At 54.8% G+C, this 27,474-nt stretch overlaps 1 protein-coding gene across 1 annotated transcript in view; it reads right to left on the minus strand.

Moving 5' to 3' along the window:
- Positions 1–9,031, minus strand: part of LOC138846119 (uncharacterized) — a 54,318-nt gene extending 45,287 nt beyond the window's left edge. Inside the window, exons 1-2 of the mRNA XM_089306087.1 lie at positions 8,980–9,031; positions 7,396–8,151 (exon numbers count right to left, since the gene is read on the minus strand). Coding sequence (XP_089162213.1) covers positions 7,396–8,151; positions 8,980–9,031 — 808 coding nt within the window. The remainder of the gene's footprint in view (positions 1–7,395; positions 8,152–8,979) is intronic.
- Positions 9,032–27,474: the final 18,443 nt, after the last annotated feature.

Here is a 27,474-nt window from a genome sequence, read left to right on the forward strand (position 1 = left end):
AGGAGAAGAGGGAGGCGGGGAGGAAAGAGAACCACGGAGGGAGGGGGGCAGCAGGATGACAGCCTAGCAAATGCAGGCTCTGGGAGAGGAGGGGCAGAGGGCACTGTTCACTGGGTGATTGGCAGAGGCGGGCCTCTGACTCCTGTGCCCTTGGACTCCACACCTGGCCCCGCCCCCTACCCCAGGCCTCGTCCCCTGAACTGCAGACTCCGAGTCCAGCCTCAGGCCCTTGACTGGCGCCAGGCCAGCATTCCTGGGTGAATGGGTGGACCGCCCCCCAGCACGTGCTTTCTGTCACTGGGGACCACGCCGTGGACTCCTGCCCCTGTGGCTCCTGGGTGGTCTCCAGCTCACCCTCAGCCTCTGAGGACACAGCCTGGGGGTGGCCTATGCACTTCCCTGGGGCAAGGCCGATTTCAATCCCTACTTGAGAGCCCCGCATCGGGAGCATACAACTCCTGGAAGGCTGCAGGGCGGCTGTGCCTGTCTCTGCCTCTGCCAGGTGAGGAAGCGGCACCGTGGGTCTCACGGGGGCCCCGCTTCCTCCAGGCCCAGAGCCGACCTGAGGCCTGGCTCAGCTTGGCTGCCAACTTGGGGCAGCTTCTTCCAGGAAGACCTCCAGGGTTCAGAACACGGGGGATTGGCAGAAGCAACGCTGCCTTTTGCACCTCTGCAGGGTCCAGGTGCAGCTGCCATCCACTTTGCAAGTGTTTTCTCATACAACACCTGGAGGGGGGACTGCTGATGCCACAAGGCCTCCGTTTTACAGTGGGAGACCCAGGGTTCAGAGAGGCGGCCAGGACCCTTACCAGGGATGCACTCTGTGGCTGGCCGCAGAACTGCTTGAGCGGCCCAAGCTGGGGCTGGGCCGGCTTGCAGGGTGGAGAGAAACCTGCGCAGCGCTTGGAGATGGGGATGGAGGGTCCTGTTGTTTCAGGACAGCAAAAGTAGTCAGAGGACTCTTCCAACCCCAGCGCACCCCCCCCCTCCATCCTCCAGACCCCAGCCCCGCGGCTCCCAGCGGCTCTGGACCTCGGCCCCTGGCTCAGCCGTGAGCCAGGGAAGTAGGGGCAGCAGGAGAGAGAGGGCCAGGGCCAGACGTGGCAAAGCGAGAGGTCACACTCTGTGATGTCTGCAGCCAGCAGAGGCCCGAGGCCCGGGGACAGGGAGGGGCGAGGCTGTGCGCTCTACAACGCCCCTGGAGCTGCACCAGGAGGGTCCTCGCTGCGTGCTGTGGGACGGCAGCCAAGCCCCTCATCCGTCCACTCATTGCACACCTGCACCCAGGAGCCTCCCGGAACGCAGGGGCCAGGGCCCCACCAAGAGGGATCTGACAAGCACTCTAGGGAGCATCTGTGCTACATGTGTGTGCTGAACACTTTCCATCTGCTGCCTCATTGACCCATTTTCCAGACATGGAAACAACTCAGAGGGGTTAACTCACTTACCCAAAGCTGCACAGCTGCCTGGCGAGCCCGGGATTTGAATTCAAGGCGTTCTGCCCCCGGACTTGGCCTCTTTCACCTCCCCCCACCCCACTGCCTTTGCAACGGTGACAATCCTCGGAACCAGGAGAGACAGGTGACATTCCTTCCAGAGCTCTCTATCCAGAGGAGCTGGGCTTCCTTTATGAAATACTCCCCTTCTGGCCGGTGCTGTGGCGTAGCAGGCTAAGCCTCTGCCAGTGGCGCAGGCATCCCATCCGGGCTCCGGTTCAAGTCCCGGCTGCTCCTCTCTTGATCCAGCTCTCTGCTAAGGCCTGGAAAAGCAGTGGAACATGGCCCAAGTGCTTGGGCCCCTGCATCCATGTGGGAGACCCAGAAGAAGCTCCTGGGGGTCCTGGCTTTGGATTGGCTTGGCTCCAGCCATTGCAGCCATTAGGAGAGTGAACCAGCGGAAGGAAGACCTCTCACTATCTGTGGCTCTACCAAAGGATACACACCAAAGGCCACCCAGGACGCCCCCTGCTCACTCCTTGACTCCGAACATCAGCAGTGGCCAAGACGCAAATGCCTGCCCTGTGGTGCGGGGCAGTTGACAACTGACCCAGAACCCCAGGGGCAGCTGTGAGTGACGGCGGGGCCCCTGGGCTGTGCTCTGCGGAACCTTCTGGAACTACCTCTGCCTGCAGAATGTCAAAGTCTGGAGAACCCTAGAGGCAAACCCTTGGATGTGCCCATAAGTGCACCTTCTTCTCTCTGTCCCCACAGGGATTCAGTGACGCAGCCCGGCCAGCTCTGGCTTCCAGTCTGGGGGTCACCCTTTCATCCTCTCACTCCCTCCTCCTCCTCCGCTCTCAGCCTTCTCCCTGCCTTCTGGCCCCTCCCCCCTCCACAAGGAGCCAGAGATCTAAAAGCAAGCACCAGACGCCTTCAGCATGCCCTCCCCAGCCACGATCCTGGATAAAATCGAGCGGCACTCGAATCCCCGAGCCTGGGAGCCACAGTCCCACCCCGACCGCCTCCACCCTCCCCAGGCTCCTCCCGGCCTCTCCCTGCTCCTGGAAGGCCTTGTCCCAGTCCTTTCCGCGGCTCAGAGTTTGGCTGAAACACGGCAGCCCCCGCAGCCTTCCCCGCCCACGCCCCGCTTTGCTTTCTTCTTCCCACAAACCGGCCCTGGCCGGTGCCATCACCTCTAGGTGCTATTCCAGGAGCGCAGGCCCCCGTCCGCCTTGTCTACAGCGGGGACCACAGCCTGCGGGTCTGGCCCTGACCAGCGCTCAGGGAGCGTGTGCTGAAGGCAGCCACGCAGGCAGGCAGGTGGCTTAACGGCCCGTGGGCCTCAACAGGAACAAGGAAGAGGAACGCTAGGCTCTAACCCCAGGGCTCCTGCAGCCCAGAAAACCTGTTCCTCTGGGGCCACAGGGGTCCACCCTGGAAGCCTGGGCAGCTCGACAGGAAGGCAGCGGTGGGAGGGATGTTGCAGAGCGGGTGAGCAGACAGGGCCCGCTGGGTCCTCTTCCCATGACACCGCTGCTCCCCTTTGGCTGGGCTGTCCCCCTCTCTGAGACCCCCATGCTACTCTGTGCGTCTTGACCACGGGCTGTCCACGGAGCCTTGCACTGTGGATTTATCGTGAAGCCCTGCTGGTTTTCCTGAAGCCCCTGACACGTGAGGCTCCTCCAAAGCCAGCTTCGTGGTGGACCCATGAAGGCAGACCCCAGCCTGGGGCCCACCAGGACCCCCAGCCTCTCCTCATTAAATCGCCTGGCTCCAGGTAAAAGGGGCTGATGTTTCCTTTCGAGGAGAGAGAAAGGGATGAAGAGCAGAGGGGAGCAGAGAAGCCTGGAGGTCTTCTCCAACTATGGCTGTGTTACTAACAGCACAGGGCCTGAGCGGGAGGGGACTTGGCTGGTGGCACCGGCACAGTGGGCGGGGTGCGGCTGCTGTCACCCACCTGAGCCCCACTGGCAGTCATGGCAAGAGGAAGGCAGACACACCTAGAAGAAGTGCCCAGCCTCAGGCCTGGTCTGGAGCGGCAGAGAGAGGCCGTGGTTTGGATGAAGCCTCTCAGAACAGTCCTGTGCCTGCAGCATGGTTCAAGGCCTAGCTCCTCAGCTGCTCTACCATTGGAGAACTCCAGGTGTGCTGGAAGAGTGAGGCGCCCCCTACCTGTGGGCACCTGGAGGCAGCCAGAGCACGGTGGGGGGGGGGGGCGGGGGGGCACATCCATGGCTGTCCCCTCCCTCCTGTCCGCCAGGGTACAGTGCCACGATTCGCTTTCTCTGTGTGCCACAGTGTGAGTAAAGGCTGGGTTCCCTGGCGGGAAGGATGTCGCCCAGGTGAGGAAGGTGGACATTACTGGGCAAAGTTCCAGAAGCTTCTGTGCTCCTTCCCCCACTAGAGCCCAGCATGGAGCTGGCGCAGGGGTCACGGCGATCTTAACAGCGCTGCCTCCTTGCCATGCTGATGGCGATACAGGAGGGGAGGGGCCGCAGCTGGAGTCGCCCAGACCGTGCGCTCTGAGCCTGGGCCTGGGTCCCATGCAGGCCTTGGCTGCGGTAGCACGGGGAGTGCAGGTGGGTGCGGGGGCCTCAGCGTGCGAGGTCTTCTGCCCTGACGTGGAGAACGGGCTCCACAGTGACGGTTCACACCCTACACGCGCCCAGCTCCCAGCTCCCAGGTGCACTGCAAGGGGAAAACACATCCCCCTTCCTCTCTCCCCAGCTGGGTGTCACCAACAGTACAAAGGACAAGCTGAGGTTGCCAGGAGCAGATGCCTGGCTGCCGTGGGGACGGCTTAGCCCCTGGAGGAGGAGAGAAACAGAGGCAGAGGCAGACTCTAACATCAGAAGAGAAGCCAGCTTGGAGGGCCTGGGGTAGAATCCTGACTCTGCTTCCAGTCCCAGCGTCCTGCTGTGTGCAGCCTGGGAGGCAGCGAGTGATGACTCAGACACCTGGGCTCCTGCCACCCACGTGGGAGGCCTGCATGGAAATCCTGGCTCCTAGCTTTGGCCTGGCTGTCGTAGCCATTTGGGGAGTGAACCAGTGGGTAGAAATTTCTCTCCCTCCCTCTCTTTCTCCCTCCCTCCCTCTTTGCCTTTCAAATACACACATACACACACACACAGGGAGAGAGAGGGAGAAGTGTGTTATGCAATTCGAGTGGCAGGTGTACATGCCCACTTTTAAATGCCTTCAAGTTGCTGCCAGTCCAGCATTCGACCAGGCTCCACCGGGGGAGCCAAGCACTTGGTTCTGTTTTTAATGGCAACCCAGAAGCTGTTTGGGAAAGGGCAGCTGGACGCAGTGGGACGAGTGTTGTCAAGAGAAAGGCTCAAATCCGGTCCAGCTGCTTCCTACCTGTGAGCCTCTGGCTAGTCCTCCCACCCCTCTGACCTTCACTCCCTCATCTGGGGATGGGGGTGAAGACAGCAGCTTCGAAGGTGCACAGGCCTGCTGGGAGAAGCTGTGGACGAGACAGGGATGAGGTCAGCCCTGGTGAGCCAGGGAGCAGCCATCTACCACACACAGCCCTTCCAGACGGCACAGACACTGTAAGTACACAGAGAGGGCTGGGCTCTGCTGGCCCAGCAGCGTCAGTTATGGGAAACAACCAGGAAACAGACTCCCTGCGTGCAAGCTGCCAGCAAACCCTCAGAGTCCCACCCCTGCACCCAGAGCTTTATCAGGTGGAAATAACGCATTTTACACCCAAAAGCCAACATGAAGGTAACTCCACCCCTTAGAGCTCCCAGGGAGTGCCTGGGGTTCTTGTACTGTCCAGCTCTCTGTGCTGACCACTTGCGGACAGGGCAAGCATCCCAGGGCTGTGAGCTGTCGGCCCCGACCATGCGTGTTCCTGAGATGCGCTGGCTGTCCCCACAGCACCCATCCAGGCCAAGGGACTGCCGTGACTTTCGCCATGGCCCTGCGACCTAGCAGGATGTTCTGGCCCTTGGCTGTGACCTGGCTGGCTCTCAGGACCCCTCAGCTTTGGCACACCATGGAGCCTGCCTAATTCCTTCAGCGAGTCCCCCAGATGGCTCCTTGTGCCAGCACAGCCAGCTGCCCACATCGGCTCGGGGCTCTCTTGATGAGCAGCGAGTGCAAACGGCTCCAGGCAGCTGGCAAGATGCTTAGTGCAGCATCAATCCTAATTAGGATGAGGAATTAATAAAGGAGGCATTCGAGTCTGTCCGTGCAAGCTGGGCTTGCCAGCGTCCAGGAGTCCGTTCTGATTTCTGCTGGGAAACTGGAAGAGGCAGGGGCCTCACGCGAGCCTTGCGTTGGTGGGGGGTGACCATGGGGTGTCTCGTGCACCCAGGCAGGACCCGGAGGAGCCCGTGAGACCTAAGACGGGGGCAGGTGCTGAGCTCAGGTGCTGTGGCAGGTAGTGCCATGGGCACATTTTCCAGACAACAGGAGCAGGTAGGTGTTCATGATCTGAGCCACTACACGGGAACACCACTTCTCCAAAGACAAGAGCCGGTGCGACTGGGACCCCGTGCCTTTTGTGCAGCTGCCTCTCCCTGAACTGCTGATGGCACGGTTTTGTTACCTGAGGGCTCTAGCCCTGGCTAAAGGGCAGCTCAGCCTCATTTGGGCGTGGAGGCGGGGACAGAGGCGGGCAGCCAAAGGCTGGTGAGGGGGAAAGGGGGCAAGTTCAACGTCACCCGTCGCCCCGCAGCCCCAGCCTCACAAAGTCTCGCCCGTGGGTGTGTTTCTAGGAGCCAGCGCTGGAGCAAAGGTTGTACTGCAGTGAGGCGGGCGGGGTGGGCGGGGAACCGGTCCAGCCGAGGGCTGAGTCCACACCCTGGGAAGGGCACGAGGGAGCAGGACAGTCTGTCCAGAGATGGTCCCGAAACAGCAAAGCAGCGCTCCCGCAGCTCCCCGACCCAAGCCCGCCGCGGGCGTCCACACCTGTCCCGGGCCACACTGCCCCTGCACAGCCACCTGTTAGCACAAGTTCCGCAGCTGGGCGTGGGGGCGCCCAGGAGGCGACCGAGCCGAGCGCGCTTCGGAGTCGGAGCCCCTCCCGCGACGGGGGGCCGTTCCCAGCGCCCGGGGAGACCCCATGCGGCCCCCATCCCCGATACCTTCCACCCTCAGCACACCCGCTAGGGGGCCTCCTCGCGCACCTGGGGGTCGCCGCGCCCTTCCCGAGCGACCACGCCCCTCACCGGCCGTTCCCAGCGCGCGATGGCCCCTGCGCACCCCTGTCTCCCACAGAGGTCCCTGCCCCGGAGCCGCGACCCCGAGCTCGCGGCCTCCCCTGGGGGAGACACTCAGTGTCGAGCCCCTCACCTCCGCACAGCGCAGGGAGGGGCGGGGCAGGGGACTCCGCGCAGGAGGAGGAGGCAGGCGTCGGACAGGGGGATCGGACAGGGGCTCGTTACGCCGCCCCCACCCTCGGCCCGGGCCCAGAGCGCGCGCCGGGCGGTCCCGGCTGCTCCCCGCCCCCGGCCGGCCCCGCCCCAGGATGGCCAGTTCCCATAGCAATGGCACAGACACGGGTTGCCAAGCAACTCTTCCCCCTCCCCTCCTCGGTCGTCCGCTCCCCCCACCCCCAGCCTCCTCCCGCCCCCACGCCAGCCTCCACCTCCCCCGGGGGTGTTGGCACGGCCCCTGGGGACCGCTCGGGTCTCGGGCTGCGGGCGCGCGAGAGTTTTCCGTGTGTTTCATTGTGGCCGTGCGCGAGGGGGTGTGCGCGTGCGAGCAGAGAGTTTGCGGGATCAGTGTGTCGGGCAGGTTCCCGGCAGGAAGGGACCCCAGCTGGTGCACAGCCGGCCGCGAGGGGACCCGCCAGCCCGCTCCGGGTCCTTTGTGTCTCGCGCGGAACCGGCGCCGCGCCCACCCATCCCCCGGCCCACGCCCGGGCAGTGCACGCGCGCGTGTGTGCCCGTGCGTGCGCGCGTGTGTGCGGTGTGTGCGCGCGGGGGGAGGGGTCCGGTACCTTCGATGCAGCACACCCGCCACAGCCCCGAGTGGGTGAGGTCGCCGCGCGCGCGGCGGGGCGGGGGCCCGTCGTCCATGGTCAGGTTGGTGCCGTTGCAGATGTGCGCGCTGGAGTAGAGCCAGTAGTAGGTGCTGGTGCCAATGGCGATGGCCATGAGTGAGAAGGCGGCGAAGACTCCAGCCGTGGTCAGCAGCATCTGCAGCCCGCGGTCGCATCGCACCATGGTGGGCGCCTCATAGTCCGCCGCCCGCCGGCCCGACCCGCCGCGCCCTCCTCCCTCCGCGCGCCGCTCCGGGGGCGCCGGGGCCGGGGGGCCGAGGGGCGGGGGGCGGCGCCGCGCTGAGCGCTCCGACCCCGCGCCCCGGGCGTGTGCCTGCGCTCCGGCCGCGCCGGGGCTCAAACTCCGAGGCGCGGCGGCTAGTGCTGGCTGTGCGGGCCGCCGGGCGGGCTGGCGGCGGCGGCCGGGGGCTCCTCCCTCTCGGCCCGCCCTCCCGGCTCGGCCCGCGCCTCCGCCCGCGCCCTCCGCGCCTCCGCCGCCGCCGCCGCCGCCGCGCTCCGGGCCCGCGCCCCGCTCCTCTCGGCACCGCCCCTCGCGCCTCGGCCCCCGCCCGGCGCCCCGCTCCTCTCCCCTCCCCGTGCTCGCGCGCGCTCTCTTCCTCTCCCAGGGTTCATTCACAGCGTTCGAGCAGAGGAAGCGGAGGGTGGCTTCCCCCGGAGGAAGCCGCGTCCCCAGCCGCCTCTCCTCAAGCTCGGCTTAGGCGGGCGGCCCCCCGGGGGGCCCTTTCGTGTGCGGAGCGGTGCTTGTGTGCGTGTGTGTGCGCGCGCGCGGATACGTCCTTTGCCCTTATTCATACCTGTGCCTCTACCTGATCCTGACGGTACATGCCTGGGTGAGGGGCGAGTGCTGAGGTCAGGCTTCCGTGAGCCCCAGGTTTGGGTCATAGCTGCCAGACCTCGCGGGCCCAGCCAGGCCTCAGCCACCCCTTCCCGGAACCGGGTGGCTCCAGCTGCCCCAGCTGCCTTAGCACACGCTGTGGGGACCCAGACTTTGGGGTTGAGAGAGAAGGGAGGCGTCAGCCGTCGCTCTCATTTGGGGAGAGCATGGGATCTGCACATCACAGTGCCAGTGGTGGGGTACCCTGCTGTCCAGCCCTGTGAGATCCGAAGCCTCTGGGCCTTGGCTGTTTCCCCCTCTCTCTCCCAGATCATCAGCACTTTTTGCCTCTCCCTCTGCCTGCTCCCTCCCCTCCCTTTCATTGTCAGTCTGTCCCAAGCCCTCTGGCTTCCCTGCATTGCCTTGGCTGGCTGCTGGACCCATCCCAGCCTGGACACAGGCCCTCTCCCTGGGAGCCAGTGCAGGTCACTCTTCTCAGATCCAGGAGGCCTCGGAGCCGCGCTCGCTGTTCCATTCCCTCGCCCCTGCCTGTTCTGGCGACCTCGGCCTCTGGGAAGCTGGACGGAACCTAAGGGAAGTCGACAGAAGTCTACGGGGAGCTGCTTTCCTCCCTGCAAGATGAAGCTTAAATGGCACTGCCTTTGTGGCATTTTGCTGGCTCGCAGTTCCCAAAGGAGATCAGTTACCCCACGCAGGCATCCATGCCCTCTCTCCCACGAGGTTGGGAGCCTTTGCCATGCCTGGCGTGTGTGGTAGGTGCTTACCACTTAGCGCTTGCTGGGTGAGGAGTGGTTCTCAGTCTGATTGAGCGGTGGAGGATGGAGCCCATAAACAGAGGGGCACAAACAGCACAAGGCCATACAGCCCCAGGACCAGACCGGCTGTGTGCAGGAGCAGTCGTGGGCCCTGCTCTGCCTTCTGAGGTCTCAGCAAACAAGGATTGTTGCCATTTTCATTTTTAGCCACCTGTAGCTCGGTCCAGGGCTCTGCGCACAGCAGGTGCCGACGTGTGTCTGCATGGGGCAGGAGGTGTGCTGGGGCTCCTCCTGGCTCAGAGCAGTGCTGCCCACCTCTGTCCCTAATGCCTACAGAGACCATGGCTATGTTCTGTGCTCAGAAGCTGTGAAAAAAGATGAATCGCAACCTTTGCTTTTCTTTGAGGAGCAAATCCTCATTTCAAATGAAATTTTCTGTGGAAGCCCACCATAAATAGACCGGATCTCCCACCAGTTAGCCCTGGAGGTAAGAGCTGGCACTGCTGTGGTTGAGTGGGAACTCGGAGGACTGAGGTCCATTTGTGCCGATGCTCAGAGCCCCCAGGGCACCTCTGTGGACCTGGGGTCTCATGGAACGTGTCAGAACCACAGTCCTGAGCCAGCTCCCCCGTTCAGAACACCCCCTTCCTCCTGCTGCAGTGGGGGGAGCCAATGAGAATGAGTTGAGTGCATCTGATCTGCAGGCGGCAGTGGGAGCAGTAGCTTCTGCTGGTTTTGTTTAGATGGGGGGGGCACATGGGTGGGGGACGGTGCTCTAAGCAAGCAATCCTCACCTAACTCTGATGGAACAGAAGTCACCATTCATCAGAGCTGATGGCACCTGCCCTAATCTCTCTACTCTCAGAAGAGCAACTGGAGTCAGTGAGAGATCCCTGAACCAGGAGCCAAGCGTCACCAACCCGTGGCTCCACACCGACCAACACAGGGTGATCAGGGACCAACACAGCTGCCTGGGAGAAGCACACCTCTCTGGTCCCCCTTTCAGAGTCATTTTTGGGGTCAAAAATAGGGCCTTGCACATTGCAAGCACTCAGCAACCATTGGTGGAGTGAGCAGCAATTTTTTTATTTTATTTATTTATTTATTTATTTATTGCTTTTGCTGGAGACTGTGTGTGACACACACTGAGAGATGTTTATTCCATTCTCTGTTAAACATCACCATCAGCCCCTTTCAGCATCCTGGGAGTCCCAGGAGGTATGGAGACCTGCTCAGGGTCTCCCACCTGGGAGGTGGAGAGGTCAGACCCTCGCTCAGGTCCAGGTGACTTCAAGCCCACTTAACAGTCTCTTTGCTCTGCTGTGCTGTTCCTTACCTGTTAAGAGGAGAGGGCAGTGAGAGTCTGTCTGTCTGTCTGTGGGTACCCAGCTGGAAGCTGAGCTCGGTCCTGAGGTGGTGAGGGTGTAGACTGTGAAGTCAAGTAAGGACTTGACTGCCGGCAACAGGAGCTGGAGCGAACTCGAGATTGTCTGAGCCCATTCATCATGCCTGGGTGAGCACAATTTAAATCGGGACATTTCTGCTCAGCAGATTAGAGAACTCTAAATGGCAGTATTTCACTGCTGCCTGAGGTCCCTGGAGCCGCTGCCCAATGACACCCCCAGGTCTGAGTGTGGAGGCTGTGGACTCTCCAGGGTGACTGGACACCTGGCGTCCCCTCCCCCAGCTCTGGAAATGCAAGATAAGGATTTCAAAAAATTTATGATAAGAACATTTAGAAGTTTTCAAAAGCAAATCCAGCCGGCGCCGTGGCTCAATAGGCTAATCCTCCACCTTGCGGTGCCGGCACACCGGGTTCTAGTCCCGGTCGGGCGCCGGATTCTCTCCCGGTTGCCCCTCTTCCAGGCCAGCTCTCTGCTATGGCCAGGGAGTGCAGTGGAGGATGGCCCAGGTGCTTGGGCCCTGCACCCCATGGGAGACCAGGAAAAGCACCTGGCTCCTGGCTCCTGCCATCGGATCAATGCGGTGCGCCGGCTGCAGCGGCGGCCATTGGAGGATGAACCAACGGCAAAAAGGAAGACCTTTCTCTCTGTCTCTCTCTCTCACTGTCCACTCTGCCTGTCAAAAAAAAAAAAAAAAAGCAAATCCTTGAACTACAGAAATCCTTATTGGACAGGATTGAAAATCTCTCTAGTGAAAATGAAATTTTAAGGAAGAATCAAAATTAAACGCAGAAACTAGTAGAACAGGAAAGTGTGATAGTGAAGAGAAATCAAAATGAAATGAAGAGCTCAATAGATCAAATGACAAACACATTAGAGAGCCTTAAAAAACAGAATGGGTGAAGCAGAAGAGAGAATATCAGACTTAGAAGACAGAGAACAGGAAAGGATACAGTCAAACCAAAGAAAAGAAGAGGAAATTAGAAATCTAAAACATATTGTTGGGAATCTACAGGATACTATTAAAAAAAACAACATTCGGGTTCTAGGAGTTCCTGAAGGCATGGAGAGGGAGAAAGGATTAGAAGGCCTTTTTGTGAGATACTAGCAGAGAACTTTCCGGGTTTGGAGAAGGACAGAGATATCCTAGAACTGGAAGCTCATAGAACCCCCAGTAAACATGACCAAAAGAGAGCCTCACCACGACACGTTGTAATTAAACTCACCACAGTGAAACATAAAGAAAAGATCCTAAAATGTGCAAGAGAGAAACGTCAGATTACTCTCAGAGGATCTCCAATCAGACTCACAGCAGACTTCTCATCAGAAACACTGCAGGCTAGGAGGGAATGGCGAGACATAGCACAGGTGCTAAGAGAGAAAAATTGCCAGCCCAGAATATTATATCCTGCTAAGTTCTCATTTGTGAATGAAGGTGAAATAAAGACCTTTCATAGCAAACAGAAATTGAAAGAAAGGCTTTGCCGCCACTCGTCCAGCCCTGCAAAAGATACTTAAAGATGTGCTACACTCAGAAACACAGAAACACGGCCATCAATATGAAAGAAGGTAAAGGAAGATCACCTACCAGTAAAAGAGCATGGGAAGCTCAAAGCATATACTAGAAAATATCTCCGGGAAAATGGCAGGGCAAAGTCATTATGTATCAATAGTCACATTAAACATTAATGGACTTAACTCTTCAGTTAAAAGACACCCATTGGCTGACTGGCTTAAGGAACAACACCCAACTATTTGTTGTCTACAAGAAACACATCTCTCTAACAAAGAGGCATGCAGACTGAAAGTGAAAGGTTGGAAAAAGATATTCCATGCCAACAAAAAAAAAAAAAAAAAAAAGCAGGTGTAGCCATATTAATATCAGACAAAATAAACTTTAATACAAAAACTGTTAAGAGAGACAAAGAGGGGCACTATATAATGATTAAGGGTTCAATTCAACAGGAAGATGTAACTATTATAAATGTATATGCACCTAATTACAGGGCACCAGTCTATTTAAAAGATATGTTAAGGGACCTAAAGGGAGACTTAGATTCCAATACAATAGTACTGGGGGACTTCAATACTCCACTCTCAGAAATAGATAGATCATCCGGACAGAAGATCAACAAGGAAACAGCAGATTTAATCGACACTATTGCCCAAATGGATCTAACAGATATCTACAGAACTTTTCAATCCTACATCTAAAGACTTCACATTCTTCTCAGCAGTGCATGGAACCTTCTCAAGAATTGATCACATACTAGGCCATAAAGCAAGTCTCAGCAAATTTAAAAGAATTAGAATCATACCATGCAGCTTCTCAGACCACAGCAGAATGAAGCTGGAAATTAGCAACTCAGGAAACCCTAGAAAGTATGCAAACACATGGAGACTGAACAACATTCTCCTGAATGAACACTGGGTCATTCAAGAAATCAAAAGAGAAATCAGAAACTTTCTGGAAGTAAATAAGGATAACAACACAACATATCAAAACTTATGGGATACAGCAAAAGCAGTATTGAGAGGCAAGTTTATAGCAATAGGGGCCTATATCAAGAAATTGGAAAGACACCAAATAAATGAGCTTTCAGCGTATCTCAAGGACCTAAAAAACTGCAGCAAACCAAACCCAAATCTAGTAGGAGAAGAGAAATAATTAAAATCAGAGAAGAAATTAACAGGATTGAATCCAAAAAAAATTACAAAAAATCAGCCAAACGAGGAGCTGGTTTTTTGAAAAAATAAACAAAATTGACACCCCATTGGCCCAACTAACTAAAAAAGAAGAGAAAAGACCCAAATCAATAAAATCAGAGATGGAAAAGGAAACATAACAACAGACACCACAGAAATAAAAAGAATCATCAGAAATTACTACAAGGACTTGTATGCCAGCAAACAGGGAAACCTATCAGAAATGGATAGATTCCTGGACACATGTAATCTACCAAAATTGAACCAGGAAGACATAGAAAACCTAAATAGACCCATAACTGAAACAGAAATTGAAACTGTAATAAAGGCCCTCCCAACAAAGAAAAGCCCAGGACCAGATGGATTCACTGCTGAATTCTACCAGACATTTAAAGAAGAACTAATTCCATTTCTTCTCAAACTGTTCAGAACAATTGAAAAAGATGGAATCCTCCCAATTCTTTCTATGAAGCCAGCATCACCTTAATCCCTAAGCCAGAGAAAGATGCAGCACTGAAAGAAAATTATAGACCAATATCCCTGATGAACATAGACGCAAAAATCCTCAATAAAATTCTCACTAATAGAATACAACAACACATCAGGAAAATCATCCACCCAGACCAAGTGGGATTCATCCCTGGTATGCAGGGATGGTTCAACATTCGCAAATCAATCAATGTGATTCACCACATTAACAGACTGCAGAAGAAAAACCATATGATTATCTCAATAGATGCATAGAAAGCATTCGATAAAATTCAACACCCTTTCATGATGAAAACTCTAAGCAAACTGGGTATGGAAGGAACATTCCTCAATATAATCAAAGCAATCTATGAAAAACCCACAGCCAGCATCCTATTGAATGGGGAAAAGTTGGAAGCATTTCCACTGAGATCTGGTACCAGACAGGGATGTCCACTCTCACCACTGCTATTTAACATAGTTCTGAAAGTTTTAGCCAGAGCCATCAGACAAGAAAAAGAAATTAAAAGAATACAAACTGAGAAGGAAGAAGTCAAACTATCCCTCTTTGCAGACGATATGATTCTGTACTTAGAGGATCCAAAGAACTCTACTAAGAGACTATTGGAACTCATAGAGGAGTTTGGCAAAGTGGCAGGATATAAAATCAATGCACAAAAATCAACAGCCTTTGTATACACAGGCGCATAATGTCATGGCTGAGGAAGAACTTCTAAGATCAATCCCATTCACAATAGCTACAAAAACAATCAAATACCTTGGAATAAACTTAACCAAAGACGTTAAAGATCTCTACGATGAAAATTACAAAACCCTAAAGAAAGAAATAGAAGAGGATACCAAGAAATGGAAAAATCTTCCATGCTCATGGATTGGAAGAATCAACATCATTAAAATGTCCATTCTCCCAAAAGCAATTTATAGATTCAATGCAATCCCAATCAAGATACCAAAGACCTTCTTCTCAGATCTAGAAAAAATGATGCTGAAATTCATATGTAGGCATAAGAGACCTCAAATAGCTAAAGCAATCTTGTACAACAAAAACAAAGCCGGAGGCATCACAATACCAGATTTCAGGACATACTACAGGGCAGTTGTAATCAAAACAGCATGGTACTGGTACAGAAACAGATGGATAGACCAATGGAACAGAATTGAAACACCAGAAATCAACCCAAACATCTACAGCCAACTTATATTTGATCAAGGATCCAAAACCAATTCCTGGAGCAAGGACAGTCTATTCAATAAATGGTGCTGGGAAAACTGGATTTCCACGTGCAGAAGCATGAAGCAAGACCCCTACCTTACACCTTACACAAAAATCCACTCAACATGGATTAAAGACCTAAATCTATGACCTGACACCATCAAGTTATTAGAGAACATTGGAGAAACCCTTCAAGATATTAGCACAGGCAAAGAGTTTCTGGAAAAGACCCGGGAGGCACAGGCAGTCAAAGCCAAAATCAACTATTGGGATTGCATCAAATTGAGAAGTTTCTGTACTGCAAAAGAAACAGTCAGGAGAGTGAAGAGACAACCGACAGAATGGGAAAAAATATTTGCAAACTATGCAACAGATAAAGGGTTAATAACCAGACTCTACAAAGATATCAAGAAACTCCACAACATCAAAACAAACAACCCACTTAAGAGATGGGCCAAGGACCTCAATAGACATTTTTCAAAAGAGGAAATCCAAATGGCCAACAGGCACATGAAAAAATGTTCAAGGTCACTAGCAATCAGGGAAATGCAAATCAAAACCACAATGAGGTTTCACCTCACCCCGGTTAGAATGGCTCACATACAGAAATCTACCAACAACAGATGCTGGTGAGGATGTGGGGGAAAAGGGACACTAACCCACTGTTGGTGGGAATGCAAACTGGTCAAGCCACTATGGAAGTCAGTCTGGAGATTCCTCAGAAACCTGAATATAACCCTACCGTTCAACCCAGCCATCCCACTCCTTGGAATTTACCCAAAGGAATTTAAATTGGCAAACAAAAAAGCGGTCTGCACCCTAATGTTTATTGCAGCACAATTCACAATAGCCAAGACCTGGAACCAACCTAAATGCCCATCAACGGTAGACTGGATAAAGAAATTATGGGATATGTACTCTTTAGAATACTATACCACAGTAAGAAACAACGAATCCAGTCATTTGCAACAAAATGGAGGAATCTGGAACACATCATGCTGAGTGAAATAAGCCAGTCCCAAAGGGACAAATACCATATGTTCTCCCTGATCGGTGACAACTGACTGAACACCAAAAAGAAAACCTGTTGAAGTGAAATGGACACTATGAGAAATGGTGACTTGATCAGCCCTCACCCTGACTGTTAATGAACAACATAATACATTATCCCTCTTAGTAGTTTTTTTGTCTGTTCTACTTAATATGACTGGTTTAATTCTGTAATTAATACACAGTTATTCTTAAGTGTTGAAATTTAACTGAAATGTGATCCCTGTTAAACATAAGAGTGGGAATAAGAGAGGGAAGAGATGTACAATTTGGGACATGCTCAAGCTGACTTGCCCCAAATGGTAGAGTTAGAAACATACCAGGGGACTCCAATTCAATCCCATCAAGGTGGCATGTACCAATGCCATCTCACTATTCCAAGTGATCAATTTCAGTTCACAATTGATCATAATGAAAGGACTAAGAGTCAAAGGGAGCACATAAACAAGTCTAGTATCTGCTAACACCAACCGATAGAAAAAATAAAGGGGAGAACGATCCAACATGGGAAGCGAGATACTCAGCAGACTCATAGAATGGCAGATGTCCTAAACAGCACTCTGGCCTCAGAATCAGCCCTAAAGGCATTTCAATCAGGCTGAAAAGCCCATGAGAGTATTTCAAGCATGGAAAGCCAAGACACTCTGGAAAAAAAAAAAAACTAAATGAAAGATCTCTGTGATATCCCAGTGTAAAAAACAGGTCTTCAAAGAAGGAGGTACCTTTCTCTGAAGGGAGGAGAGAACCTCCACTTTGACTATGACCTTGTCTAAACAAGATAAGAGTCGGAGAACTCAAGGGGCTTCCATAGCCTTGGAAATCATGACTGGTGCATAGGGTGATTACTGATGCCATAAACAAGAGTGTCAATTTGTAAAGTCAACAACAAGAGTCACTGTGCACTTACTCCTCATGTAGGATCTCTGTCCTTAATGTGCTGTACATTGAGGCTTAATGCTATAACGAGTACTCAAACAGTATATTTCACTTTGTGTTTCTATGGGGGTGCAAACGGTTGAAATCTTTACTTAATGTATACTAAACTGATCTTCTGTAAAAAAAAAAAAAAAAAAAAAAAAGGAAGAAGAAGAAATTATCAATTCCCAGCTTGACTCTCACTGGGATTAAACATGACAATAGGTCTGATCTGATTTCATCATCATTTATAAAATCATCTATTATTTTTCACTTTATGTTTCTGTGTGGGAGCAAACTGTTGAAATCTTTACTTAATGTATGCTAAACTGATCTTCTGTATATAAAGAGAATCGAAAATGAATCTTGATGTGAATGGAAGGGGAGAGGGAGAGGGAAAGGGAAGGGTTGTGGGTGGGAGGGACGTTATGGGGGGAAGCCATTGTAATCCATAAGCCGTACTTTGGAAATTTATATTTATTAAATAAAAGTTTAAAAAAAAGGTGATTTTGAGTTTCTCTAGGCAAGGTTGCGGTGAGTCTCAGGAGGTTCCAGGGCTTGTCTTGGAGGGGAGGCTCAGCTGCAACCCCTCTGGGCTGTTCAGCATCCCACCCAAACATCTTGGGATCCAGACACCACAACCCGCCTCCATCAGATCATGCACAGGGCAAGGATGACTTTTCCTTTTTCTTTTTTAAGATTTGTTTTTCTTGAAATACAGAGTTAGAGAGAGAGAAAGAGAGAGAGAGTCTTCCATCCACTGTTTCACTCCCCAAATGGCCACAACAGCTAGAGCTGAGCTAATCTGAAGCCAGGAGCCAGGAGCTTCTTCTAGGTCTCCCACATGGGTGCAGGGTCTGAGGACTTGGGCCATCTTCTACTGCTTTCCCAGGCCACAGCAGAGAACTGGATTAGAAGAGGAGCAGCCGGGACTTGAACCGATGGGATGCTGGCGCCACAGTCCAGGGCTTTCACATGCTGCACCACAGCACAGGCCCAATTTTTCCTTTTTCTTTCACTATTTCAGTAAATTCCTTTGAGGGCCAGCACAGATCAGAAAATGCTACTTGGCCTTTTGTATTCAAGTGTATTCCATTTCATTTGCTTATTGCCACAGCCCATGCAAGGGGATGCAAGCTGAATACACAGCCGTCTTTTGTCCGCTCTGCCGCAGTAAACAGTGCTGTACCCCAAGTGGCACCAGGAGGAGCCCCTGGAAGTGCAGAGTAGAGGGAAGCAGTGTTTCAGGCGCCAGGCACTCTGCATGCCTCAGTTCATCACAACAGCAGCCGTAGAAGGCAGATGCCTTTACCCCCATTTTGTAGATGATGAACTTGAATTGCAGCTATGCAGCCAGTGATTAATGTGAACCCAGCTCTGTCTGGAGCACAGCTGGGCTCTGTCAGCTGCTGCACTGCACCCAACCCTGCAGAGGGGGCAGAGGCCACCCTGCCCACACTCTTCCTCTTCCATTCCTCCTTTACAGATTTATCCAGATATAATCAAGTTCAAATGACTGTCAAAGGCACATGGGGGAGGAGAGGTTAGGAAAAGGCTGTACCTTGCAAGCTAGCAGGGGTGGAGCAGGTGGGGGGTGAGCTGGGCTGATGGCAGATGCTAGAAGCCACTGGCCTTAGAAGTCCCTCATCCACAACCTTCTCTTCCCTCCTGGCTCCTGCCCTGAGCGCCTGCCCCGGTGCTGGCCAGAGCAGAGGGTGGAGGAGCAGCCTCAGGTGTGCTGTGTGGCTCCCTTGAGGCAGCTCTGGCCAATGGCTGCCACCTTCTCCTGAGTATTTTCCCATGGCTGCTCATGGTGGGAGGAGAGCCCAGTGCCTCGCTGTCAGTGTTAAACAGGGAACAGAACAGTGACCTGGGAGTGAAGTCCATGTGGGTTTATTCAAGACCTGCATGTCTGCAAGCCGCCTCACTTCGGGGGATTGCCCTGGGCGGCCGTGCTGGGTGGGCTCCCCAGCTAGAACTTGTTCCCGAGCCAGCCCCACTGACGGGCATACTGATATTACCGGCCTGGCTTGGCCGAAGCTTCCGGCACAACACACTTGAGAGTTCGCCCGGTTATTTTGAGAACAGTCTTTTCAAAGCACTCTCCAGGACAAACAGGCCGTGAGGTTCCTTTGTCCTCAGCCAGCCTGTGAAACCCAGCTGGCTCCCAGAGGCTGGAGCAGACCTCAGAGGAAGGAACGGGGATGCGCGCAGCACCTGAGACCTTTGATCGCGGTCAGGGAGGGGCCGTGGGGGAAGGTGGTCAGTGATGGCACATGCTTCCACTCCCGGGCGTGTGCTTCTACCAAAAGCACAGCCTTCATTTCCTAAAATATCACAGCCTTGTGCGGGAGCTGCAGGAAAAGGCAGTGCTGCACGCACAACTTTGCAGCTGAGTCCTGGCTGCCCAGTGACAGCTCTGCTTTCAGAACCCCACCTTCCTTCTGATCCCTGATCCCCGCCCCCCGCCCCCCGCAGCTGTTCCTGGACCTCTTGCAGTGTGTCTTTCCCCTGCCCATCCCCCCATAGGGCGAGAGGGTTTGCCGTCCACTGCTGATGTCTTTCTGGATCATGGACATCCGTTGGTTTGCCTTCTGCCTCCTCTGTTGGCTGCTCCTGCACACTTGGTCCCTGAAGAGCCCTGGGCCTGCTGCTTTTCTTTCCAGTGGCTGTGGACGAGGTGGAAAGGAAAGGTTATCGGATGCAGGCTGACCTGTGTTTGCAGTCCTGCTCTGCTGTTTGCAGCTGCGTGGCCTTGGATGGACTAGGAGCTGCAGTTCCCTGGGCCCTGGCAAGATGGGAAAGCAGGCACCTGCCTCCTGGGGTTTGTGGTGCAAATTACGGAAGCCTCAGAAAAAAAGCATTGACCCCAAAATGCTACCAGCGGTGCTGACTGAGCACTTCACAGGTGCCAGGCTGCAGGCTGAACACCTCGCCACACACATGCACTCGCTCAGTTATGTCCAGGGTTCTCGGAGATAGACTCAATTATTGTTTTCGTTTTACCGAAGAGGTCTTGAAGGCACGGAGAAGGCAGATTGCTTGCCAAGGGCTGGCTGATTTGGAGCCTCGGCAGCCTGACTCAAGGACCTGTGCTTCTATTTTTGATTTAAATCTGCACTAAGGGCTGATGCTGTGGCGCAGTAAGTAAATCTTTCACCTGTGGCGCCAGCATCCCATATGGACGCTGGTTCGAGTCCCGGCTGCTCCACTTCAGATCTGCTATGGCCTGGGAAAGAAGTGGAAGATGGCCCAAGTGCTCGGGCTCCTGCACCTGCGTGGGAGACCTGGAAGAAGCTCCTGGCTTCAGATTGGTTCAGCTCCAGCCGTTGCGGCCATCTGGGGAGTGAACCAGTGATGGAAGACCTTTTTTTCTGTCTCTCCCTTCCACTGTTCTGTAACTCTATCTCTCAAATAAATAAATAAAATATTTTAAGGAAATTCTGCGCTAAATAAATGGTAGCTTTTATTATCTTGCCTGCCAATACTGCCTAAAAGCAAGACGTAAGTTGCTCGGTGTCTTCATCGACCAGCAGCCACAGACTTCCTCAGGCTCAAGCACTCATTCTGATGTACACCCACCCAGTGATCCAGTCCAGAAAATTTGAATTTCCTCAGTGGAAGCCCCCTGATTGGTTCATCTTGTTCCTAGGAACCCAGGAAGGTGCATCTTCTGGGGGAAAAAAAACATTATTAAAATCATTGCTGTCAGTTGCCCAAACTCTGAATTCTCCCATCCAGAGAGCTGCAGCACCGCGAGGTACCAGAGGAGAGCTGAGGCTATTGGGTGGCATCGTGGTGCCTGGCCGGGGGTGGGGGTGGGGAGCGGTCATGACACTTGGAGCAGATAATGCGTGAAGTGTCTGCTACAGGACCCAGCACGTTGGTGCCGGGCTGACCCAGGCAAGGTGGTCCGGTGTCAGCAGGTGTCACCAGTAGACGCACAAAACAGGCAATGAGGAAAATGTTGATTGTACGCATGAACGGTGTCCCCAGGACATTGGGCACCTGGTCAGGTGGTCGGCAGAGTCACTGGCATCTTTGTGGTGTGAGTGTCCAGAAGCACCTGCCCCCTGGCATGGTCTCTGAGTGTCTCAGGGCCTCCTCCATTCTGCTCTGGCCCGAGGCGGCACCAGACAGGGCACCTGGCTCCGCTCTAGGCTGGATCTGGTAACAGGCTACCTCCAGGTGAACAGAGGATGGGGGAAGAGTGGGTTGTTGGAGGAGGTGTTTTGCACGCTCTGGAGCCTCAAAATGCAAGGATGAGTGTCTCTGGCTGGTGCAGCCTGGGCATGGATGCAGGTGTAGGGATACACCTGCAAGGTGCGCTCTCAGACTGGATTGCCCTCCTGTAGCCTCTGTCCGCAGAGGGCGGCCCTGAGGCAGTTCTGCAGCTAAGGAAGGCGGCATCTCTGCAGGCAGCAGCTCGGTGCGTTCTTGGGCCCAGGAGCGGCTGCTCCCAGCTCCCTTGCTGGTGCCTCTGCACATCCAACACCAAGATCTCTTGTCCCAGAAGATGGGGTCGTGATGGAATAGGATGAGTAACTGCTCTAATTTGTTGTCCCCATTTTACAGATGATGCAACTGAGGCTTTGAGAGGGCAAGTGACCTATTCCAGGTCGCAGCTAGTACATCAGAGAGCTGGGGTTCTCGTCTAGGACTCCAGGGAGCGCATTCTCCCAGAGCTCGATGGTCTTCAATCCTGGGTGCTCCCGACAGGGGCTTTGGAGGTTTTAGATATTCTGACCACTGGACAAGCGGTCCGGGCAGCAATTCTCCATGCTCCCAAGTGATTCCGAGGGGGCCAGCCCAGGTGGGACTCCTGGGGCATGAGGCCGTGGTACCTGTGGGCCCAGGCTCTCCTGGAATGCATCTGGTTTTCTCCTGACTCCATCACAGACAGACAGAGCCTGACTCAGTGTCCGGGTAGCTAATGGGCAATGGAGGGTGGGGGCTCCTGGCACCAGCTTGGCTGACGGTACCCGCCTGTGAGTGTAGGGGTGGGCGGCTGGTGTGATCTGGGAGACGCCACCAGGCATGCTTTGCATACTCCTTGCAATTTTTCTGTCTTCCCAGCATGCAGGCAGGAAGTGACCATCAGGGAGGACAAGGAAGGGCTATGGCTCTGCCCCTCGAATCCCTAAGGGCAGAGTGGAGCCAGCACCACCTCTTCCACCTGTCTGCCCAGTGGTAACTGTCCAGTGGTAGGGACCCTTGGAGTCTGCTGTTTAAGCGGCCACTGCCCAGGCGCTTCCCCTGGGAGAACGGGGAGCTTCAGTATCAGAGCCGAGGGGCTCAGAGGCTGAGAGGTGGGCAAGGGGTGTTTGTGAGGGTCCCCGGCTCGCCAGGGTCTGGGGGCCACGGGCTGTCCGGTGGCAGCTGTTGAACCTGCTTTCTCAGGAAGCCCACCTCCATCCACCGAGGCAGCCCGAGCCAGTGAGCCTGGGCCGGGGGTTCTCGGGCTGCCAGCAGGCCGCTCCTCCTCCGTCTCGGCCAATTCCCCGCAGAGCGCCCGTACACTTGCCAACGGGGCCAGATGCTGCTTTGGGGAAAATACCTTCTGGAGTTTGCTGTCTGCGCCCTCCCAGCCGACACCCACGGTGGAGAAGACGTGTCAGGATAAATGGGAAATTATGTCATAAATATTTGACAAAAGGCAACAAGGAAAAGACCGTGACCACCCAGCAACAACCAAAGCTGCAGAGGTTAACCCCCAAATCCCAGCCATCAGAGCATCTTTGCCATTGCCACCAGCAGAGGGAGGAGGCGGGTCATTCACACTCACCCATTGGCAGTGCGATCCCAGCTAGCACACCTGCTGTAGCCGCTGTGCCGGATTCTGGTGGCTGCCGGCTCCTGGGGAGCCTTGACCTGCTCTGTGGGGCCCTGGGGGTGGTGGTGGGGGTGGCCAGGCCTGCCAGGGCCCGCCAATGGGAGCCGTGGAGCAAGCGCAGAGGCCATGCTGGCCGGCAGGGGAGGGCGGCTTGCCCTTTATGCATAATGCATAACTGTGTCTTTAAACTCAACTGCCTGGGGACTTTTGCAAGTGGAGCACAGGCTAAGGTGGCTTTTAGGGGCGCACCAGGGAGATGAGCAAAGAGGCCCCAGGGGACTGAGGCGCTAACAGGATGATGGGGCTGGTGCCCACATAACCAGAAGAGCAGCATAGAACGGGATGGGCGCAACCCCGCCCCAAGGGCCATGGCCAGGGAACGGGGTGCATTTTGGGGCTGGGACTGCATAGTGTGGGATCCCAGGCCCCCCACCGAAGCGGGAGCCTCAAGTCTGGTTATCAGAACCACTCCCCCCCACCACCAAGGAGAAGGCCTGAGCCTTACGAGTGACAGTCCCAGCTCTGGCCACACTGCCCTCCTGCGTCCCTGGCCTCTGGGCTCCTCACACGCCTGCCCACCCGCCTGTCCTCCGGCAGTGGCATGTTCCTCACACAGGGCCCTGTGCCTGCCTGTCAGTCAGCACACGTGAACTCTTCACACCGGAGGATGGGCAGCAGGGCAGGCACTGGGCAGGGTCCCTCGAGGATGAGCCCCTGGGGAAGGGGTAGGCGTTTGGTGCGGTGGTTAAGTCACCGCTTGGGCTGCCTGCATCCTGTGCAGGAGAGTCTGGTTTGAATGCTGGCTCTGCTTCTGATTCCAGCTTCCTGCTAATGTATACCCTGGGAGGCAGCAGGGGATGGCTCAAGTATCTAAAACAAAGATTTATTTGTTTATCTGAAAGGCAGAGTGATGGGGGGAGGGAGAGAGAGAGAGAAAAGAGGTCTTCCATCCACTGGTTCACTCCCCAGAGGGCCCCAGCGGCCAGGATGGAGTTCCCGGCTCCTGACTTCTCCCTGGCACTGCCCCAGCTGGCGCAGGCATTTGGAGGAGTGAACCAGCAGCTGGGAGAGCTCCCTTCGTGTGTCTCTGTCTCTCTGCCTTACAAATCAAAGGGAAGTAAACAAACGGAACAGAGCAAAAGCAGAGAACCCTGGGGAATTCTGTCTTGGAGAGAGAAGTTGGGTTCCTAAATCTAAGCGTGGGTGCCTGTGGTTAACTTGGAAAGGCAGATGTTGGGAGACCTTCGAGGGGGCCCCGTGCACCCCACAGCAGCTCCCCTCTGTCCTGGGGGTCTGTCTGCCCCCGGGGCGGGGGCGGGGGTGGACACACAGAGAAGCCTCGCCTCCTTGGCAGCTGGTACCTGTGCGTGTCCAGACTTGGAGCCATCAAAGCGGACAGGGGCTTGGCGGGGGGGAGGGGGCTGCCCATGTGTGTGAGGGGACAACTGTCCCCAGGCACAGTGACCTTGACCGCGACATCAGGAGCAGCATTTCTCATGGACCTGTCTCCTCCTTGCTTCGAGGCAGGAGGGCTGCGAGCAGAGAGGGCTCAGCACGGGCGCCTCTTCGCCGTCTGGGCAGGAAGAGGCCCAAGCGTGCGGCTGGGCCGTTGTTCACCTTCGGCACGACAGGTGCACGTCGCTGGTGGTGAGGCTGGGGAACAGCCCCGTGGAGGCAGGGGCAGCGGTTAGCTACAACCCAAGGACGGTCAACAGCAGCAGCCAGCAGCCCCAAAGCCAGGCTGGGTGTGGAGTAGATCCTCCCTCCCTCGGAGCTTCCAGAAGAAATGAACCCTGCCTGTGTCTTGACCTCTGGCTTTTGACCTCCAGAGATTTGAGAAAACAAATTCCTATTGTGTGGAGTCTCCCAGTTTGTGGCTATTTGTCACAGTAGCCCCGAGGGTGCTGTACGTGGAGGTACTTAAACAAGTTCATATTTGTTGAGTGGTGAACTCAGTGATTCTAGTTCCTGGGCCCTGTGTGGGAGGGAGGCGTCCGCAGCCGTCCATAGCTGTGTGGTCAACGGCTCTGCTCCCGAGGTACTACAGGTACTACAAGCTTAATATCTCCAGACAGCAGGCTTGGAAATGTAATCACGTTGTTTTTCCTCTCTCCTCCCTAGGCCTTGCTTTTAGAGCTTGTTTGTTCCCCGTTGGGTAAATATGCATGTGTTAACCCTTGGTGGTGGGGAAAGCTTTGCAGGTTTCCTAGAGTGGGTTTGCAGAAGTCAGATCCCCAGAAGGGGAGCGCTCCGTCAAACACAGCATCAGAGCAAAGTTAAAATGCACTTGCAGAAATAAACTGGTTGCTGTAGGAACCGGTCCTCATTCTCCCCCACAAGAAAAACATAGAAAGACGAAGAAGGAAAAAAAAAAAATAAAAACCAACTCTTGGGCTTGAGAGAAGGAGCTGTCCAAATAGAATTATGGGCCACTCTGGCGAGGCGTGCGTGCCTGCCTGCCTGGGTGTGGGCCGTGGGCCGTCTTGCCGGGCCTGATTCACAGTTTCCGCTGCCTCCCTGCTGGCTGCCGTGGGTGGCGGAGTGTTTGGCGCCTGACAGACAATGCCACCTGTCACTCTCAGAGCTGTACAGCAGCTCCGGGCTGAAAATGCTGCCAGGAACTTACTCTTTTGGGAGACCCTACGCTAGAGCCTCTGGAATGAGTGATTGGCCTCGAATAGACTCTCCTTGGAAATTCAGATTTTTGTCTATATGGTCTCTCAGAGTGGAGGCCACCCACCCATGCCGGGAGAGTTCACGGAAGGTATCAGGGTGGGGAGCGAACCCGCACAGGGGCTCCTCGGCTGCACGTTTGGGTTCGTGAGGAGCGCAGTGCACTTCCAGGGTGGAGGCAGGGTGTGCGCGGGCCCCAGCTGGCCGCGGGCCCAGTGGGTGACCGCCAGCCTGGGCTAGTTGTCTCTGAGCAGAGGACTGCCGTGCATGGAGTCTAACACTGGTTTTTACAAATAAGTTGATTAGTTGCTTATTTTATTTACTTGAAAGGCATGGGGTTGAGGGAGAGAGAGAGAGAGAGAGAGAGAGAGAGAGAGAGAGAGAATCTTCCATCTTCTGGTTCACTCCCTGAATGATTCCATCGGCTGAGGCTGGACCAGTCCAGGTCTCCCATGTGGGTGGCAGGGACCCAAGCACTTTCCATCACCTGCTGCCTCCCAGGGTACAAAAGCATCAGCAGGAAGCTGGGATGGGGGCAGAGCCAGGACTCAAACCTCAGCCCTGTGACATGGGGTGTGGGCGTCCCAAGCGGCACCTTAGGCACTGCATCGAACACCTGCCCCACATGCCTGTACCGAGTTCCTCTCTGTGGTAAACAGGGCATGAGGGTGTGTCCAAAAGTGTGCAAAATGGAATTAAAATACAGGTTGACTTTGGTGCAAACTGATTTTGAAATTCATACCTATAAGGGGGTTTTCCAAGAGGTCATGGAAACTGCATATTGTGAAAAAAACTATACATGGAGTTAAAAAACATTGTACCAAAATAAATCGATGCAATAATTCCATTTTCTACTGGAGCTCTCTTGGAGCCGCCCCTCGAGGTGCCCACATCCGAATCCCCGGCCCCTGTGCCTGTTGCCTCGTAGGATGAGGAGAAGTTGAAGCTGCCTATGGAGTGGGGGTTGCTGGTTAGCTGACCTGGAGGTCGGGGATCCTGCTTGACTGGATCAGGGGACACCTGATCCAGTGATTCCTGGTGTGTCTGTGAGCAAGTTTCCAAGGGAACTTGGCCTGTGTGGGAGGAGCCTCCCTCAGTGTGGAGGGAGATTAGCTGGGAACTCCGTCAGTCAACCAAGGCAGGGAACAGAGGTGTTTCTCTCTCTCTCTGTATCTCTTTTGGAGTTGGGGCACTTTTGCTCTTGCCCTTGGAATCAGACCTCTAGGGTCTCTGACCTTTGAACTCTAGGAGCCACGAGCCACGGCAGCAGCCAATGCCCCCCCCCCGCCCCCCAACTCTCAGGCTGCTGTCCTGGGACTGAGAGTTAAGTCAACAGCTCCCCTGGTCCTACGGCCTCTGGGCTTGGACTGAGCCACGTGACTGGCACCCAGGGCTTCCAGCTGGCTCGGCCCCGTGGTCACGTGACCCACCCCCCTGGTAACCTGCTGGTGTCTAGCTGTATCCATGTGCCCGGTTGGCTCCGGCTCTCTGGAGAACACTGACTGATACGAGATTGTTCCGGACTACCTGGTTCGGCGTCAGTGCAGTCGCAGGGCCTTTCCGAGTGGAAGAGGGAGGCGGACAGGAAGTCGGCGGCGGAGGCTGGTGCGCGTTTGGAGACAGCTGGGGTTTTAGCGAGAAGTGCACGTTTGGTTTCCACCCCTGCTTCCTGGCATATAACTCCTAAACTCCCTGGAATCTCTGGAAGGAAAAATGCCTTTTTGCATGTTCATGTTGATGAGACGACTGGAGGCTGGGGGCTCCCAGGCAGCTTCAGTCCCCTCGGCTGCTCCCCGGAAAGACCTGGGCAGAACCGGAGTTGGGACTTGACGCTCCACGGGGAGGTAAGAGGGGCAGAATGTTTAGGTGATCACCACTGGCCAATGAGGCAATCGATCTTGCCTCCGTCATGAAGGTTCCCTGAAAACCCAAAAGGTCAGGGTTCAGCAGGCTTCGGGCTAGCTGGACTCACAGGGGTCTGGGGGGACATGTGCTCCCTCCAGGTAGAAGACAGCAGAGCTGCGCTGGACTGGAGGGCGCCCAGCCCATGCCCACTGCTCGCTTGCTTGGTGGCCGGAGGTGTGGGATGACGAGAGGACGACAGAGCCAGCCTTGCGATTCCTGCACGTGTCTGGTGTAGAACT

This window comes from Oryctolagus cuniculus, chromosome 1 (assembly GCF_051225735.1).
Source record: "Oryctolagus cuniculus isolate XC-2025 breed Fujian yellow rabbit chromosome 1, ASM5122573v1, whole genome shotgun sequence".
Taxonomy (NCBI): Eukaryota; Metazoa; Chordata; class Mammalia; order Lagomorpha; family Leporidae; genus Oryctolagus; species Oryctolagus cuniculus.